We start from the raw sequence: 19,776 nt of genomic DNA on the forward strand, positions 1-19,776 counted from the left end.
TGCCACACTTTCACACACTTTCAATGTCGTCTCTGTACCTCAATTTGTTTCGGACTCTTTCTTTCAATCACTCTTGGGTCTTGTTTATATCCCTGAAAATCCTTCAATTTTCTCTTCCTTTTGCATGTCTCCCACACTCCCCCTATGCCTCTTATGTATGTTCCTGGGCGGGGAGTTGGAGGAGGGGACTGAGTGAAGAATTCAAGGAGGAGGAACCACCTAAGAGTTGATGCACATACGGGTGAGATGGAAACTGAGGCTGGAATTTAGGTCTGCGACAGCTAAATATTGAAGAAAGGGAGAAGAACCTTATTGGAGAAGCAACCAGGGAGTCTGTGGTCTTGAGGATGAGGTAGTAGGGGTCTGGAACTGACAGCCTGCTGCAGGACACTCCATTGAAGAAACAAAGTCAAGGAAACCTGGAATGTAGGCAGCCAATGGAATTTGATTTTTTTTCTGCTTTGGAGCCCCACACACAGAACAAAGGTTCTGAAGTTCATTCTCTCCCTTTTGAATTTTATACTCAGACTAAAATATTATAGACTAGAAAATAGCATTAGTAGGTGTTACTGATTTAGAAATCAGACTAAAACTCAGTTTGGAACATTCAGTAGGCATATTAACTTAACCTTTATAGAAAGCTCATGTTACAACACACAGAAATTGATATTTATTAATCTAGTATAATCTGATTTAACAAGTAGATTAACCCCAAAGGACTGGGGAGTGTCGTCAGCTTGAAGTTCGGAAAATAGTGAGAATGTTGAGCAGGGAGACAGCAGGGGGCTGTCGAAAACGAACATAAAAATTAGGAGCAGGAGAAGGCCACTCGGTCCCTCGAGCCTAATCCGCCATTCAAAAAAATCATGGCTGATCTGATTGTAACCTCAACACATTAGTGGGATTCAGTGTAGGCCTGAGCTGAGACATCATGTTCCATGTCCACAGTTTCACAGTGGCCAGGCACAAGACAGGGAGAGAAGCACAGGGTCAAAGTGCACAGAACAGAGTAGGGAATACTCACAGCACCCTGTCATGAAATAGCATGGCAAGGAGGGGAAACAGTCAGGTAAGGAACAAGTTATGGAACTGAGGGAAGAGAAAGCGTGAGGCTCAGATGTTATTCGGCTGGAACACTTCACAGAATTACAGAATCGTTACAGCGCAGAAGGAAGCCATTCGGCTCATCATGTCTGCACCGGCTCTCTGAAAGAGAAACGCCCTCAGTTCCATTCCCCTGCCTTCTCCCCATAACCCTGCACATTCTTCCTCATCATATAACTGTTTAATTCCCTTCTGAATGCTTCAGTTGAACTTGCCTACACCACATTCTCAGTTGGAACATTCCAGACCTTAACCATTCGCTGCGTGAAAAAGTTTTTCCTCATGTTGTTTTTGCTTCTTTTACCCATTACTTTAAATCTGTGTCTTCTCGTTCTTGATCCTTTCAAGAGTGGGATCATTTTCTCTCTATCTACTCTGTACAGACCCCTCATGATTTTGAATACCTCTATCAAATCACTTCTCAGCCTTCACTTCTCCAAGGAAAACAGTCCTAACTTCTCCAATTTATCTTCATTAACTGAACTTAAGGAACTTAGCAAGGAGTCAGGAGGGCTAAAAGGGGTTATGAAAAGTCATTGGCAAACAGGATTAAGGAAAATCCCAAGGCTTTTTATACGTATATAAAGAGCAAGAGGGTAAATAGGGAAAGGGTTGGCCCACTCAAGGACAGAGAAGGGAATTTATGTGTGGAGCCAGAGGAAATGGGCGAGGTACTAAATGAGTACTTTGCATCAGTATTCACCAAAGAGAAGGACTTGGTGGATGATGAGCCTAGGGAAGAGAGTGTAGATAGTCTCAGTCATCTCATTATCAAAAAGGAGATGGTATTGGGGGTCTTGCAGAAGGTTTTAGTTTAGGCAGGCACCAAGATCGGCGCAGGCTTGGAGGGCCGAATGGCCTATTCCTGTGCTGTTCTTTGTTTGAAATGCCTCATCCCTGGAACCATTCTCATGAATCTTTTCTGTACTCTCTCCAATGCCCTCACATCTTTCAAGTGCGGTGCACAGAATTGGACACAATTCTCCAGCTCAGGCTGAACTAGTGTCTTATAAGTTCAACATAACTTCCTTGATCTTGTACTCTATGCCCCTATTAATAAAGCCCAGGATACTGTATGCTTTATTAACCACTCTCTCAACCTGTCCTGCCACCTTCAATGACTTACGCACATATACATCTAGGTCCCTCTGCTCCTCCACCCCCTTTAGAGGTGAAGGTGCCATCTGGTTCATCCAGCCTGTGATATTATGTCGTACAAACAATTATGTTTTTTGGTTTTTCAGTACCTTCCATAACACTGTATGCCAGGTCGCATGCTGCAGTAAAGTTCCATGTGCACCAACTGTAGAAAACAAGGTCTGTCCTCCACTCTTTCGGATAGCCGGCCTTGGATCCACACACAGTTCACCCAGCTTTGAGTAAAGGCACAGCCAGAGACAGTCAAATGGTGGAGCAGGATGGAATGGCCGGTTTAGAGGGACTCCCTTTTCCTCTGCCTGCTTTTGCAGCATTGCTTCTTCCTTGTCTAGTTCCTTTTCGATGATCTCTCCTCGTTGGAAAAAATAATCTGAAATGTTCCACTGGAGGGAAAACACACCAAAAGATGTTACAAAGATAGAGGATGGCTAAAAGAGTAATTGATTATACACTTCATTCCTCCTGCTCAATGGAGAGCTTCTGAAATTCTACATTCTAAAACTTTAAAGCAAAACTCCAGGTATGAAGGTTAAAGTAAATTACTAAGAACATTGGGTTTTGTTTAACAATTTTCCTTCTTTAGGAGATAAATATATGTAAATAATTTTAAATACATAATCCTAACATGGAAACAATTAGTGTAGATCAGTAGCAAAGAATCTGGTTCATTCAGTGAGATCCTGTAATTGAACAATACTCCAAGTTGTTAACAAAAGGTAAATATTAAATAAGCAACATCCTTTTATGATCCCCATGGAGACCACCAACAAACCAAATGAATCAAATCTACTAACTGACCCCAACTTAGGAAACAAAAACAAAAAGGACAAGATTTCACTTCTATAAATTTTACTTTAACACTCAAACCAAAACCAACATAAATTAAACATGAACCAACAGTTAAATCACAATCTAGGTATGTTTATCCTAAAGGTTATACGTTACTTAGCAGATGCAACAAAGATCGTCCTCATGAATCTGAACAGTCTTGTCAGCAAGCTGGTGCCGAACAGTCCCACAGTACAATATATGATGTCATGCCCAGTAAAAACATATATTTCTTCTTTTAACATCTAAACTTTATTCAATGTAGACTCTTTGAAATTGACTTTTCCCTTTTTAAAAAAAAAGTCGACACTGTGCTGCAAAAGATGGCCACCGAAGGTCAGATGACCTGGCCTGTGCATTCAAACACTGCTGCACTGTCGCGAAAGGACAAAAGGATAAATTTCAGACTAAGAGGTGTCGACTATACCCACCCTGAAACCATCAGAGACATTTCTGAATTGAATGGTTTGCTTGAGACAAAGGAGGTGTGAAGTAGCCACATCTTAACAGAATGATACCCATTCAGACATCAATAACTATGGATTCCACATCCTGGTCTATTGTGCAGTCACACCAGGGGAGGCGGCCATGTGTCAAGTAACAGAAATGCTAATATGATGAATTGTGACCTTAAAAAGTAACCCTCTAGAGAGAAAGAGATCACAGAAGACAGTCCACTCAGAGACTGTGGAAAGATGCAGCCTAAACAAGAAGCAGCAGCCCTGCTAATTCTACACTTCAACTTGGTGCAGCAGAAAATTGAAAGTGGCCACCACCTCCAGCCTGGAATCTTAACCATCCGAAATCTGCAATACCTCAGCAAGTTCAAGACTACAAATTCCCAGGCCTGCACCTTTAAAAATAACTGTCCTTTGACAAGTTTACCTTAAACCACGAGCATCTACCACATATTGAACTCTTGCCCTTTACCTTCTATCTATCTTTGAGAGTGCATGTGAGAGTGAATCCGTGTATGAGTGGTGTTTAGATCATTTCGGAGAATGAATATTGTTTAATAAATAATCTTCTGTTTTAAAGCTACAAGAAAACCTGTCACTGTCTCATCATTTTAAACAAAACACAACTGCGGTCAGTGGGAGGTGAACAGTGGGAACCACCCACACCCTTACCACCTGTCCGTAACAACGAAGATATGAATTAGGAGCAGGAGCAGGCCCCTTGAGCCTGCTCTGCCATTTGATAAGATCATGGCTGATCTGAATGTGGCCTCAACTCCACTTTCCTGTCTGCCTCCCCATAAAACTTGACTCCCTTGTCAAGCAAGAATCTATTGAACTTCGCCTTGAATATATTCAATGAACAGCCTCTGCTGCTCTCCGTGGAAGCGAATTCCACAGACTAACAACCCTCAGAAAAAAAATTTCTCCGCATCTCCGTCTTAAATGGGAGACCCCTTATTTTTAAACTGTGTCCCCTAGTTCTAGTATCGCCCATCAGTGGAAACATCCTTCCAGCATTAATCCTGTCAAGTCCCCTCAAGACTTTATATGTTTCAATAAGATCACCTCTCATTCTTCTAAACTCCACTGGATACAGGCCCAACCTGTTCAACCGTTCCTCATAAGATAATCCCTTCATCCTTTCATACCAGGAATCAGTCGAGTGAACCTTCTCTGAACTGCTTCCAATCCAATTTTATCCTTTCTTAAGTAAGGAGACCAAAAATGTACAACAAAATCAGGAACTTCCTCAGGTAGTTTTATAAGTCCTGTCCTCCAGGATGCAGATATGGAAGAAATGATGTCCTGTCAATCGCGGGTGATGCAATCTTCCCTTTAATGGTTCAGTCACACCACCTTTCAAATATCCTCGGCCTCAGCCTCGCCCACAACCGTCTTGTTGGCGTGATATGTTTTCAGTCACCGACGACAACTGCCATAAGTCATGCACCAGTGGTCAGTCCTCAGAATCCCAGCTTTTCTGGTTGCAGTCTGTCTCTTTAAAACAACTGCCTGCAGTTTTATTTCACACACACACAGCTGTCTGTTCCAGTTCCATGCAGCTTTTCTGGAAGGACCAGAACCAGCTGCTTGATTCTCCATGGCAGACCAGAAATCAGGTTCCAAGCTCAGTGGCTTGTCCACTCAGAAAACCTTTTACCGTTGGACAATCTTTTCAATCCTTTCTTAATTCACTTGTTAATTTACATTTTTAGCAGAGACATTCTACTGTTCAACATGGCTCTCTCTCACAGCGAACACAACCATTCCAGCCTGCTACTTTTTGCAGTCCGTGTAGGCTTGTAAAATCTGAAAACCTGAGCTTCAGTCACATGTCTTTTTTTTTTAACCTGGTCCTGACTTCCCAGAACTTTGAAGTTTTTAGTTTCATTTTCAAAACAATGCTTGTCTCAAAAAAAACACGCTTTGAATCCCAAAGTCAGAGCACCTAGACTGGACTCACACTGAGGACTCCATCACACCTTGAAAAAACTTACAAAAATAAGCTTTATTTTCAACAGATACATTTGACATGGAACAGCAGTGCAACCTGGATATAGAGACAGGCACCAACAAAACTGGAAGATATCCAGTGTAGGCTATTCTAGCCTGTATCTGAAGTCGTAAATATGAAACCTGATCAGATTGACAGCTCCTGGCTACAAAAAGCAACAAGAACTGCTAAATTCTTAGAGTTCAGCCAGGTGCAACAAAAGTAATTAAATATTAAACTATAATCGTTAAACCGGACATTTACTACACTCCAATGTTACTAAACATCCGAAAAGAATACCACAATCACCCCTGCTTAAAAGGTATAGCTTAGTACCATCAACAGCAAGTTATCACCTGTGCAAATAGTTTTAGTTTTCAGTGACGTGATGACTCTCTGTGTCGAGGATTGGAATGCTTATCCACATCTGGCACAGTCAGATACAGGCTAATTCTAACTGGATTTAAGATGTGTTGTGAAGCAAAGCGGACAATCTCAGAATAGCACCTCTGTCATGCACAAGTACTTAACTTTCCATCTCCCTGAAAAAACACCCTTCATATGAAATAAATATCTATAATTAAAAATTCAATCTTATGCTGTGGACTTGCAACCGAACCAAACCCATTTCATTGAAGAGTTGGAATTGATTTTGACTCCATGTTTTAGCTGCATTGAAGCTCAGGATACAGAGGACTGAGCATCCATGCTACCAAAAAAATTTTAAGTATTGACAGCACAGAAACAGGCCATTTGGCCCAAGTTGTCTGGTGTTTATGATTCATACAAGCTTCCTCCCACCTCTCCATCTAACTCCCATCAACAAAGTGCTTCTAAAGTGTCATCTAGCCCTACCTTCAAAATAACATATGCATTGACAGTGTTCTTTAGTGTGCAATTTGCAGCCACATTGAAAGACGAAGTTCTTATTTCTGACTACAACTTACCAAGAGCCCTATTGATGTCAAACTGATATTCAGCTCTTGATTCTGAAGCCCAAAGCTGCCAGCTACATCCACAACAATCTGAAGGCAGGTGCTGGGCATCGTGGGAAGAAAATCCGTTACGACTAACTGCAAGCACTGGAATGCTGTTCGGATTAGAGATTCTCTGTGAAAAGGAAGCAAACCATCCATTATCCAAGGTGAAATTATTCCATCACTGGAGGGGGTGAAAGAACGCCTCGGAAAACATTCCATTACAATAAAAGCTGAGGATTAAATCTGGTCTTAATTACATTTGTACCTAAATTACATCTGCACCCTCTAAAGGCACTACTTATGGACCAAAAAGTAATAAATCAGTCTCACTCTGTGTTAAGTACGTGCCAAGTTTTGACTTCAGAAGTAAAATAGGAGTAATTACAAACAACTTCTGAATCTTTTCCAACAACAACTTGCATTTATATAGTGTCACCAACATAGTAAAAAGTCCCAAGGTGTTTCACAGGAGTGTAATCAGATTATAGGACAGGTAACCAAACGCTTCATCAAATGTTTGGTTCTTTTCAGTAAGGTGACATACTAAAGTACACTGCAAATGCAAAATTGTTTTTAACATTCAGAATTCAAGATAAATTTGCAGTGGATATTTTTTGCTTAATACAACGATCACTTTTTTGCTTAATATAATGGTCACATTTTTTAGATCTGTATCAGATTTTTCTAGTTACATACATTTTACGCTGTGTTTTCACAAGATTAACAGTTACTGAACATTAAACTTGATAAAATCACAAAAAATAAAATGCATGCTATATGCTTCTATAAAGGCAGCTGGAAACAGATTTCAAAGTTCGCTCAGGAAAGTCCTTGCGAATTAACATTAAAAATAAAACCACGTCCCTGAGAAAAGTGTGTACGTAGATGTACAATGTTGAGAAAAAGACCCAGGGCAATTCAAATATAAATTTGCAATGGGTGGGAATTAATGAAGCAGACCTTAACTATGGTACATGGAAGGAAGGAGACAACAGGAAAATGACAGCCCCTACTGACCCTTGGTCATTTCGGATTGCTTCGATGACTCCCAGCACCAATGGCCAGCCAGGTCCCAGGCTGTCGCCTTCATTCTGTAGGATCTGAAGCACGCACTCCAATTGCTTCTGTCGGATGTCAGGGTGCACAATGTTGGACAACTCCTTTAGTGGATTCAGCAGCAGCAACTGCAGCCTCTGTGTGCAAATACAAAAGCAAGTTCAGAGCAAACAAAGCCAAAAGGCTACTGAGAAATAAGGCCTTGTCTAGGAACCCAATTTCTAGTGCAAATTACAGAATCACAGACTGATACAGCACAGGAGGCGGATATTCGGCCCTTCGTGTCTGCACTGGCTCTCCAAAAGGAGCAATTTACCTAGTGCCACTCCCCTTTGAATGCCTCGAATGAACCTGCCTCCATCACAATCTCAGGCAGGGCATTCCAGATCCCAACCATTCTTTGCGTGAAAAGGTTTTTCCTCATGTCCCCATTGCTTCGTTTCCCAATTACCTTAAATCTGTGCCTTCTCGTTCTCAATCCTTCCACCAATTGTAATAGTTTTTCCCTATCGACTCTGTCCAGACCCTTCATGATTTTGCATACCTCTATCAAATCTCCTCTCAACCTTCTCTTCTCCAAAGAAAACTGTCCCAACTTCTCTAATCTATCTACATAACCAAATTTCCTCATCCTTGGAGTCATTTTCATGAATTTTTTCTGTACTCTCTCTAATGCCTTGACATCTTTCCTAAAGTGTGGTGCCCAGAACTAGACACACTACCCCAGTTGAGGCCAAACCAGTATTTTATATAAGTTTAACATAATTTCCTTGTATTTGTACTCTATGCCCCTATTAATAAAGCCTAGGATGCTGTATGTTTTATTAACTGCGCTCTCAACTTGTGCTTCCACCTTCAATGTTTTATGCACAGAGACACGCAGGTCCCTCTGCTCTTGCATCCCCTTTAGAATTGCACCCTTTATTTTATACTGACTCTCCGCATTCTTCCTACCAAAATAAATCAGTTCACTGCATTAAATTTCACTTGCCTCTTGTCCACCCATTGCACGAACCTATCCATGTCCTTACTATCTTCCTCACAATTCACACTGCTTCCAAGTTTTGTATCATCCACAAATTTTGAGATTGTGCCCTGTACATCAAGGTCTAGGTCATTAATATATATCTCAGGAAAAGCAAAGGTCCTAATACCGATCCCTGGGAACTCCACTACAAACCTTTTTTCTGTCCGTAAAACATCTAGTAACCACTACTCGTTGTTTCCTATCCCTCAGCCAATTTCGTATCCATGTTGTTACTGTCCCTCTTATTCCATGAGCAATAAGTTTGCTCACAAGTCTGCTGTGCGGCACTTTTTCAAATGCCTTTTGGATGTCCATGTACTAACCAACAACATAACCCTCTTTGTTACCTCATCAAAAAACTCCAGCAAGTGTGTTAAACACGATTTGCCCATAACAAATCCGTGCTGGCTTTCCTTAATTAACCCGCATTTGCCCAAGTGACAATTAATTTTGTCCCGACTTATCGCTTCTGGAAGTTTCCCCACCACCAAGACTGAACTGACTGGCCTGTAGTTGCTGGGCTTATCTTTACACCCTTTTTTTGAACAAGGGCGTAACCATTTGCAATTCTCCAGTCCTCTGGCACAACCCCTGAATCTAAGGAAGACTGGAAAATTATAGCCAGTGCCTCCGCAATTTCTACTCTCACTTCCACATACGTCAGTATCTTTGGATGCATCTCACCCTGTCCTGGCGCCTTATCAGCTTTAAGTGCAGAAGCCTATCCAATATCTCATCAATTTTGAACCCTTCAAGTGTCTGAATTACCTCCTCTTTCACTATGACCTACACAGCATCATCATCTTTGGTAAAGACAGATGCAAAATACTTATTTAATACCTCAGCTATGCCTCCTGTCTCCATGCATAAATCTCCTTTTCAGTCCCTAATTGGCCACATTCCTCCTTTTACCACTCTTATGTGCCTATGGAAGACTTTTGGATTCCCTTTTATGCCACTTACCAGTCTCTTCTCACACTCTCTCTTTGCTGCTCTTAATTGCTTTTTCAATTCCCTCTGAACCTTCTACATTCGGCCTGGTTCTCAATTGTAGAATACAGAATTTATGGAGACAGCAGTTTCTTAATAGCTATGCTTCAATGACAGAATTGAAAAAGACTCTCTGGCCAAAAACAAATGGTTAGACAATTTATTTTAAACGGAAGGAAAATGAAAAGGCAAGTTCAGTAGGTTATCTCCCGAAGGTAGTTGCTCATGCAGACATACAGGTCCGTGAAGGTTGGATAGCCTCTGGTACTTTCTCCACCAAGAGTCCAGACAGTTACTGTGGCAGGCTATTTGACTGCCTGAGGAATCACAGCTAAGGCCATTCCTGATTTTACTTGGGGCTCACTGTTCTGTATGGTATGGCAGCATACTGCATTAACCAACAGATCCATTTTGCAAAACCAAGAATGCCAAAATCTATATAAATCCGAGCTGTTCATGTGTTAAAATCCTATTTAAAGCTCAACTTAGACAAAATTGCAGCGCACTAATCATTTGTTACTAATTTTCAGCATATTCACAGTAAAATTGTTGCTTTAAACAATTGATTTGTTTCCGGAAAATATTCCTGCTCTCCTGGCACCGCATTTAAGCTGGTTATAAATCAACTGAATTCACATAAGGCATATTTTATGGGTCTTTAATTTTGTACTTGTCTACTTTAAATATTTTTGCTCAGCAAATCAAAAGTAAGCTTTGGCCATCAACCACAGACATTTGTGTAGAAAGGACTACTTAAGGCAAAGAATGTTTGAAAATCATCACAAAACCATAAAAGATTAGAGAGATGCAGTTTTGAAGTTAATGATACATTGCAGGTAAAAGGGCTGATCACAGCAATTTGCCCCAGGTCTCAAAACCTCTCTGTCAGTGATGCTTTTCCGACTGCAACCTGTGCTATTTCATTGCATTTGGTTGAAATGACAAATTTATAATGGTAATGGATTTGTTCTGGGATCAGTTAAGGAGGTGGTCTGATTGATACTCTGTTCTTCTATAAATAAGAAATGTAACAAGGGTACCATGAGCACACGCTAGATTGCCACAAGGCCTGGGGCAAAATGCATCTCTTCTGTCCTCCAGTCAAAAGCTGTGTACTGAGTGATATCTAATCCTTCTCTTTCTCATGATGAACTAACCTGATTTTGGGATAGTGGTGGATCATATTTAAAAGAGAGTCCAGATTTTATCAGAGCAGTCACTGCTTCAGCTCCCCACTCCCGCATCCTGGCATTAGGGTGCTGGCACACCTGTGAACCAAATACAAAAAGAAAACGTTTAGGTATAAAGCAGGAGCCAAACGTTTTAAGAAACTGAATGTGCAGAACCTTGAACATTCATATCTCACTGATAAGTTCGATTTTTACAGATCAAGTAAAAAACAGTTCTCAACAGTTTGATATCTTGAATGCACACCACAAGCAAGTTATCAAATTTATAAAACTAATCCATCACAAACCCCCCACCATCACAAGCAGACCATTGCTATCAGGGAGCTTCCTACCAGGCCTCTCTCACCACCAATATAAAATCTGAAAATATGGAAACAAGACTTTTTTAGTCATTATGTGCTACTACGATTCTCAACTGCATTAAAAGATAAAAGCAATCTTCCAATAAATTAATGGATCAATAAAATAATGATTTCATGTTATGATGAAAGGTCACAGACCTGAAACGTTAACTCTGCTGCTCTCTCCACAGATGCTGCCTGACCTGCTGAGTATTTCCAGCACTTTGTTTTTATTATAATGGATTATTGATAACATGCCAGCAAGAACACATTGCAAAGCACTCTGTTGTATATCTGTTACTTTCAATCCCAAGTACGATTTTACATCTGTAAAAATACCACACTGAAACAATATTAACTGCCCTGTACAACTACAAGTTTACTTCACCGTGAAAATTCCCAGAAGGATCTATTAAACTCTAGCATATTTAAATTCAAGAACTTGCAAACTTCATAAACTCAGAAGTCGTCTTCTTTCTTCTTTGGCCTCCTTGTCTCAAGAGACAATGGGTAAGCACCTAGAGGTGGTCAGTGGTTTGTGGAGCAGCGCCTGGAGTGGCTATAAAGGCCAATTCTAGAGTGACAGACTCTTCCACGGGCGCTGCAGTTAAAATTGGTTGTTGGGGCTGTTACACAGTTGGCTCTCTCCTTGCGCTTCTGTCTTTTTTCTGCCAACTGCTAAGTCTCTTCGACTCACCACGCTTTAGCCCCGTCTTTATGGCTGCCCGCCAGCTCTGGCGATCACTGGCAACTGACTCCCACGACTTGTGATCAACGTCACAGGACTTCATGTTGCGTTTGCAGACATCTTTAAAGCGGAGACAAGGACGGCCGGTGGGTCTGATACCAGTGACGAGCTCGCTGTACAATACGTCCTTGGGGATCCTGCCATCTTCCATGCGGCTCACATGGCCAAGCCATCTCAAGCGCCGTTGGCTCAGTAGGGTGTATATGCTGGGGATGTTGACCGCCTCAAGGACTTCTGCATTGGAGATACGGTCCTGCCACCTGACGCCAAGGATTCTCTGGAGGCAGCGAAGATGGAATGAGTTGAGATGTCGCTCTTGGCTGACAAATACGTTGTCCAGGCCTCGCTGCCGTACAGCAAGGTACTGAGGACACAAGCTTGAAACACTTGGACTATTATGTTCCGTGTCAGTGCGCCATTTTCCCACACCCTCTTGGCCAGTCTGGACATAGCAGTGGAAGCCTTTCTCATGCGCTTGTTGATTTCTGCATCAAGAGACAGGTTACTGGTGATAGTTGAGCCTAGGTAGGTGAACTCTTGAACCACTTCCAGAGCGTGGTCGCTGATATTGATGGATGAAGCATTTCTGACGTCCTGCCCCATGATGTTTGTTTTCTTGAGGCTGATGGTTAGGCCAAATTCGTTGCAGGCAGCCGCAATCCTGTCGATAAGTCTCTGCAGACACTCTTCTGTGTGGGATGTTAATGCAGCATCGTCAGCAAAGAGAAATTCCCTGATGAGGACCTTCCATACTTTGGTCTTCGCTCCAAGATGGGCAAGGTTGAACAACCTGCCATCTGATCTTGCATGGAGAAAAATTCCTTCTTCCTGAAGACTTGAACGCATGTGAGAGCAGCAGTGAGAAGATGATCATAAACAGTGTAGGTGTGAGAACACAGCCCTGTTTCACGCCACTCAGGATAGAAAGGGGTCAGATGAGGCACCGCTATGCTGAATTGTGCCTTTCATATTGTCGTGGAATGAGGTGATGATACTTAGTAGCTTTGGTGGACATACGATCTTTGCTGGTAGTCTGAAGAGACCACATCTGCTGACGAGGTCAAAGGCTTTGGTGAGATCGATGAAAGCAATGTAGAGGGGCATCTGTTGTTTGCGGCATTTCTCCTGTAGCTGGCAAAGGGAGAACAGCATGTTCTTCCAACAAGCAGACACCTGCTGGAGATACTTCTACTCCTAAAGCACAGAAAGCTATTGTGAATCATCCCAGTGTTGCTCTTATGGCATTGTGGAGAGGATCAAGGAACCTTGCATTTAGGGACTATATGGACGAAAAGGAAGGTCCAATAAAACACATACACCTGACAGCTACCTTTCATTTTAAAAACTTGTGGATCTCTCTGCTCGAAAGCCGCACTGTGCCTCAGGGTAGACACACTCAGTCAGCTTCTGGAGTCTGTTTAAAACGACTCGAGCGAAGACTTTCCCCACTATGTTGAGCAGGGAGATTCCACGGCAGTTGTTGCAGTCACCACAGTCACCCTTGTTCTTATAGAGGGTGATGATATTGGCGTCGCGCATGTCCTGTGGTACTGCTCCCTCGTCCCAGCACAGGCAAAGCAGTTCATGGAATGCTGAGAGTATAGCAGGCTTGGCACTCTTGATTATTTCAGGGGTAATACCGTCCTTTCCAGGGGCTTTCCCACTGGCTAGAGAATCAATGGTATCACCGAGTTCCGATTTTGTTGGCTGTACGGCCAGCTCATCCATGACTGGCAGAGACTGGGCTGCATTGAGGGTGGTATCAGTGACATCATTTTCCCTGGAGTACAGTTCTAGGTAGTGCTCCACCCAGCGGTCCATTTGCTTGCTTGGACTTGTCAGTGATCGTGTCCCCTGATTTAGACTTGAGGCGGGGGGGGTACGATCTCCTTGATTTTTGGCCTAAAAGCTCTCTTGATGCCATCATACATTCTTGTTTCCGGTGTCGGAGGCCAGCTGAATACGACTACATAGGTGTTGCCAGTAGTCATTTGCACAGCGCCTGGCTGTTGTTTGTGCAGCGCTTCTGGCTACTTCAAGTGCTACAGATGTTAACTGGCTGTGGGCTTTCTTGTAGTTCAACAGCGATCAGGATATATTCACTCTACAACTGTGATGGCAGGACAAGACAGCGCCACTTTCACTGATGCTGCAATAATAATGTAAATGCAGCCTGAATACGGAATCAGAGCTCAAACGAACACGAGAACAAAGTGGAAAAAGACACCCTTATAGGGAGCTAACTCTGTTCCACTCCAGAGTTGGGCCGTGCCTCAACTCCAGACAAGATTAGTGACAGTATGAAGTGGAAACTGATCAGCATAAGGAGTGCAAATCAACCCTCAATACAAGTACTAGCGTCAGGATAGGTAACCTTCCTTGCTGTTCACACTACAGATGACACATGCAGCTAACATATACCTCATACAACAAAGTATCTCTCCGCACAATGTCCCAGGAACAAAACAGCACTGATTACAAACCAGATCCCAATGTTCCACAAATCATATTTTCCTGAAAACTTCAAACTGATTCCCAATTTAAACAACTTAATTCCCACATGCCAAAGACATTTACAACAGGCCCGTGCAACATACTATTTATTCTGAGTGTAGATGATAATTTTATAGGCCACTATTATATTTCAAGCAAATTAAAAACATTTGTGGAACAAAATGCAACAGTCATTGGGTGCATTTTATTACTGAGCTGCTTAAAGGAGAATGTGTCTTAGGAATCATATTTCAGGAGTACTTTCACAGGACCTGTTATTGCCACCTTTGTTCTGGAATAGCACTGAAATCATTCATGTGATTTTCTCTGTTTAAATACCTGCTTAAATGACAATCTGACTCAAGGTTATGAAGTTTGCTGGTTTTAATGTCAAATGAAATGTCCCTATTTAGACTTATTTTAATATCAGCACTCAGATCTAATCCATTTTATTGATTTTTGTGCTTAAGAATAATGAATTAGGCAATGTCAACATCACAAAATGGGAATCAAGCGCTTAAAAATTTTTGAATTATGAATAATTCAAGTTGTGTTATTTCAAATTAAGAGAAGCACTTACTGTCCAATAGGTGGTTTATTAATTTTGCAGTATTTGCAATGCAATATTGATCTACACATTTGATTCACTTGAAGGCTTGGTTTTGAGCTCCCCTGATTGCTCAGTCTGTTTATTCAATGAGTAGCTCAGCTACACAAGGTCCCAGATTCTTTATACAGTTGGTGTCGAGCTGGTGCAGCAGCAAGGGCTGCTCTCAGCACCCCTGGATTAGGCATGGGAAAATCACAGTGGATCTCTGCTCCAAAATGTTATCCAATGAAGCATGATGGAAGTACTAACATGTGGAAATTAGGTGGTGAGGAGCGAAGGAGAGAAAAATGGAATTTCCTTCATTTAATGAAAAAAGTTAAGTTAAGACCAAATTTCCAAAGAACCCCTCGCTTATCGTGGCAAACTTGAAGTTCTTTCACTTACCTGTTCAAATTTTATGTCTTCTACACTCAGCATTAAAATTTCCTTAGACTAGTGGGATATCCTTTACCTTCAAATTGCTTTATGAAATTGACTTCCATCAGATTTACTGTCAAGGCTCATGGTACACGTCCAGTTCTGTGCCAGAAGGTTGTGGGTATGAACCCCTCTCCAGGACTTGAGCAAATCATCTACGCTGACATATGGGTGCAGGGAGTGCAGCATCATTGAAAGTGCAGTGTTTGAAAGGGGCTAAACCCTGTCTGTCTCTTTAGGTGAATATGAAAGATCCATGCCACTATTTGAAAAATAGCATGGAGTTCTCCAACTGTCCTGGTGAACATTCATCCTCCACCCAACAGCATTAACAGAGATTCTCTGGCAATGCATTAATTTGCTACTTGCAAAACTTTGATGTGTACTCACTGGCATTGCCATTTTCCCACATAACAACAGTGACTACATTTCAAAAGTAGTGTAACACTTTGTTGGACATGAAGTACTTGAAACGTCTTGTGGAGATGAAAAGTGCTGTATACGTGCAAATTCCTTATCCTTAGCTTTATTTTAACAAAAGCATGAAAAGCATCATTAGATATTTAGTTATTCTGCAATCCTTTAAATTGATGTCTCTGGATATATCCAGTACCCCTTAGTGTAGTTCCATGGAAGTCTGGGTGAGATAGTGAACTCTAATCAAATACCAGAATGAAGTCTCTCCTCAGAATGCAAGATCTCTACATCGCAGCTCTGTAACCAAAAAGCGTTGTCAATCCTTTCCAAATTTGAAGGTAAAACTCAGCCCACCACCTTTCCAGATTTATACCCGTCACTGGGAATGAATTATCCAACAGTACAATGATGTACTGCTTGAATGTAGCGTACAAGGACAATTAAGGATGGGCAATAAATGCTGGCATAGCCAGCGACGCCCACATCCCAGGAACGAATAAAAAATTTTTTTTAGAAACCTTGAATTACAGGAATTTGTTAGTAGAACAATGAGGAAAATGTGTTTATGATGATAACTGAAGTATAAGGTTTAGGGACAAAAACTGTGTCAAGGATACTTAAATAATGGGGAAGGACTTACCTTCTGCAAAAGACAACAAGAGGAAGCGATAGGAAGGAAAACAGAAAGGGACAGAATGAAGTTGACACAGGTTACAAAGAACACAGCAAGAACAACAATTCAAAGTGCTTCACCTGGCAAAGGCGTGAAGAATATCTTTGTGTGATTATTTTTTAATGAATGCTTCAGTTTATAACTTGTCAGAACCACTATTATAGATTCATTACTACCTTCTCATAATTTTTAGAGGTTAAAATTTTCACTATTTCAAAACAATCATGGAAAACAAAATGCAGGAAAAAAAATTCTGCCCTATGCTGTACCAAGTCTTTGGATATTACATCTGTCACCAACACAAATGTTCCTGCTTAATAGACTGCTAATGTTACATGCAGCTTTATCAAACTTTAAATTTTATGCTCACAAAGATAAAGGATCCAATAATGAATATTTTCCTTTCAACAACCAATGATAGCAACAGGCATTTCCATCTCAATAATCCAAAAGTAAAGATTAACTGATGCCTTAGAAGAGCACTTTACTGTGTCAGAATGGTACTGAGTTTGTTTCCATGCTTTTCTTACCGCCTTTCTGGCCAAGTTGAGTCCAATTCCAGGATAATTCACTGCAGAACTATGTCTACTGGAAGTGGAAATATGACTACAAATTTTCTTTACTTTTTGGGGTGATCATTCCATTCATCCAATTGGAAAGTTCAAACCTATTTCATCACTCAATCCATTTAAATGTAGTCTTGTAAATGGATTTTTTTTTTAGATTTTATAAACAACATGGTTTATTTCTGAAAAACGTTTGGCAAATTTCAAATGTGTTGCTTATAAACAATACTCCCAGTATTTGATATTTATGTAATTTTTACAGAATTCTTCCTCTCTACTTTCTGAAATAACGAGGGCTGGGTACTCTAAGCAACTTGCTGCTACGTACCTAATTAATATTAAAAAAGAACAAGTGAGAAGCATATATCTGCTGAATTAAAATTATTCACACCCACACTCTGATGCAAGTTACTTTCAATAGTTACCAATAAATACACAAAGAATTAAAAGACTTACCTCCAGAAGGTGTCCTGTTAAAGGCCTCCAGAGAATCTCAATTCGGTGCATATTCACTAATCCTGTTTCTAGCAACTTGGCAACAGCAAATAGGGAAGGCTCCTAATTCAAGAATAAATAAGTTATCAACTTCATAAATAAAGCAGATTCACCAGAATTATACAGGGACTAAAAGTGTTAAATTATGAGGACAGTTGCATAGTCGAGGCAACTGTATTCCCTTGAATATAAATGATTTTGGGTGATCTATTTCAGGTGTTTGAGATGATCAAAGGATTTGATAGGATAACTAGAGAGAAACTATTTCCTCTGGTGGGGGAAGTCCTGAACACATGGACAAAACCTTAAAATTAGAGCTAGACCAAGGATTGGCAACATGCGACCCTCTAACGTCTCAGTTGTAGCTCCCAACCTTTTCCAGTTAGATCACATTAACATGATAAAGCATTAAAAAAATTAACTCAAGAAAAGCAAGAGCTGTGTTTTTATTGTGGGGATAGAAGGCTAATCATTATGTTGCACTTTATGGTTTCAAATGATTATTTTAACAAAAAATATCATTGTGCTCTAAATAAACCTGTTTGAGTGGTTTGCTACACAATGGTTATAGACAATGCCTTTGTTCAAGAACAGGTTTTATGGTTGCAACCATTATTGTTTCTAATACAGCTGAGACGACAAATTATTCTGAATGTGCTATTAGAAGCACTTTTTTAATCACTAGAATGAACAGCAATAATTCAGTTAGGTCCATTTTTATTTTCAACTTTTTTTTTCTCTTGATACATAAATTCAATACATGTATTTTATTTATTGTATATGCAAATTATGCCTTCTCCTTGAGACTTTTGGCAATTTGCCAAGTATCTGGTTTAGAAATGACAAATATTTGTTCTGTGGCTCCCAATAGTTTTGATTTTAGGCAATTTTTTTTTTTTGAAAAGCCTCTTCAGGTTAAAAAAAAAAGGTTGCCGACCCCTGAGCTAGACTGTTCAAGGGTGATGTCAGGAAACACTTATTGACACAAAAGGCAGTGGAAATTTGGAACACTCCTCACCTCCTCCACCCCCGCTGCGCAAAAAACCTGTTCAGTCTGGTGGGGGGTGGTGGGTCACTGAAAATTTCAAAGCTGAGATTGACAGATTTTTGATAGGAAAGGGTATTTACAGAATATAGCACCAAGGTGGGTAGATGGAGTTAAGATATAGATTAGCCATAATCTAACTGAATGGAGGAACAGGCTCAAACGGCTGACTGGCCTACTCCTGTTCCTATGTTCCATATATAGAAATAATTTGGACTTGTGAAATGGATATCCTCAAACACTATTCCAGACAGCAGGTATATCTGGAAAAACTATTTGACAGTTAAAACAAAAAGATCGTGTACACAAATTCTTGGTATTCAGTGCTTCACTACTAAATTAACTGCAACAATGGCATTCCAAAAATTTACAGAATCATTTGTGGCTGATATATTTTGGGGATATAGTTTACCCCTAATGTGATTAAAAGGAAACTTTGAATTAAGTCAAAGTAACTGTTCTTTAGATAAAACTGTACTCCAGTTCTTTGAAGTATAAATATTCAAGATCCTCCCTTAAATTTTGTAATGCCAGAATATGGTGAGCAGGTGGCATAAAATGAAAACACTTATCAGTGAAAGTTTGCAGGAAGCAGCAATATATGGTTTACAAAACAGTGTGTCAGAATAAGTTTAAAATAAACTCCAGAGTCCAGAAAAAAATGTAAGTTTTATGAAAGCTTCATTGCTCTTATTAAACTTTTATTTGTGGTCTCAGTTCTTAATTTTCTGTTAACAACTGTTGATTTCCTCTCTCGATAAGAGATTTACAAACATGTTCTAAAAACCATGGTAAAACAGCAACCTCTCTGGCAGAAACATTTGATCATTTATACAGTAGCCATCATGGTATCTATGACCACAAAGAGCCAGCAACAATAAGATATTTTTCCATTTATACCTTGTTGTTCCAAAATGCCATATCCATTGCTTCAGCTGATAAGGAGCACAGAGCATTTATCAAATGATGGAGTGATACATCATCAAGATACCTTCAAAGAGATTTAAAACACAAGTTACCCAACAGTTTGCAATTGCCCGTAATAAAATTATTAATATTCTTTATTAAGAGACAATTCTCACTGGGAACTCTCGAACAGTCTTGAAAGTATGTTTGAAATCACTGGCAAATCACTCATGACAGCAGTGGTCAAAACCTAAAGAGGGTTAAAACCATATATTAGT

At 40.5% G+C, this 19,776-nt stretch overlaps 1 protein-coding gene across 2 annotated transcripts in view; it reads right to left on the reverse strand.

Moving 5' to 3' along the window:
• Nucleotides 1–19,776, reverse strand: part of mon2 (MON2 homolog, regulator of endosome-to-Golgi trafficking) — a 141,081-nt gene that overhangs the window by 24,611 nt on the left and 96,694 nt on the right. For both annotated transcript variants that reach the window (XM_068050353.1, XM_068050352.1), the window contains exons 18-24: nt 19,675–19,748; nt 19,493–19,583; nt 17,509–17,610; nt 10,755–10,865; nt 7,542–7,717; nt 6,492–6,654; nt 2,352–2,645 (exon numbers count right to left, since the gene is read on the reverse strand). In XM_068050353.1, coding sequence (XP_067906454.1) covers nt 2,352–2,645; nt 6,492–6,654; nt 7,542–7,717; nt 10,755–10,865; nt 17,509–17,610; nt 19,493–19,583; nt 19,675–19,748 — 1,011 coding nt within the window. The remainder of the gene's footprint in view (nt 1–2,351; nt 2,646–6,491; nt 6,655–7,541; nt 7,718–10,754; nt 10,866–17,508; nt 17,611–19,492; nt 19,584–19,674; nt 19,749–19,776) is intronic.

Source organism: Heterodontus francisci, chromosome 18 (assembly GCF_036365525.1).
Source record: "Heterodontus francisci isolate sHetFra1 chromosome 18, sHetFra1.hap1, whole genome shotgun sequence".
In the NCBI taxonomy this organism is placed as follows: Eukaryota; Metazoa; Chordata; class Chondrichthyes; order Heterodontiformes; family Heterodontidae; genus Heterodontus; species Heterodontus francisci.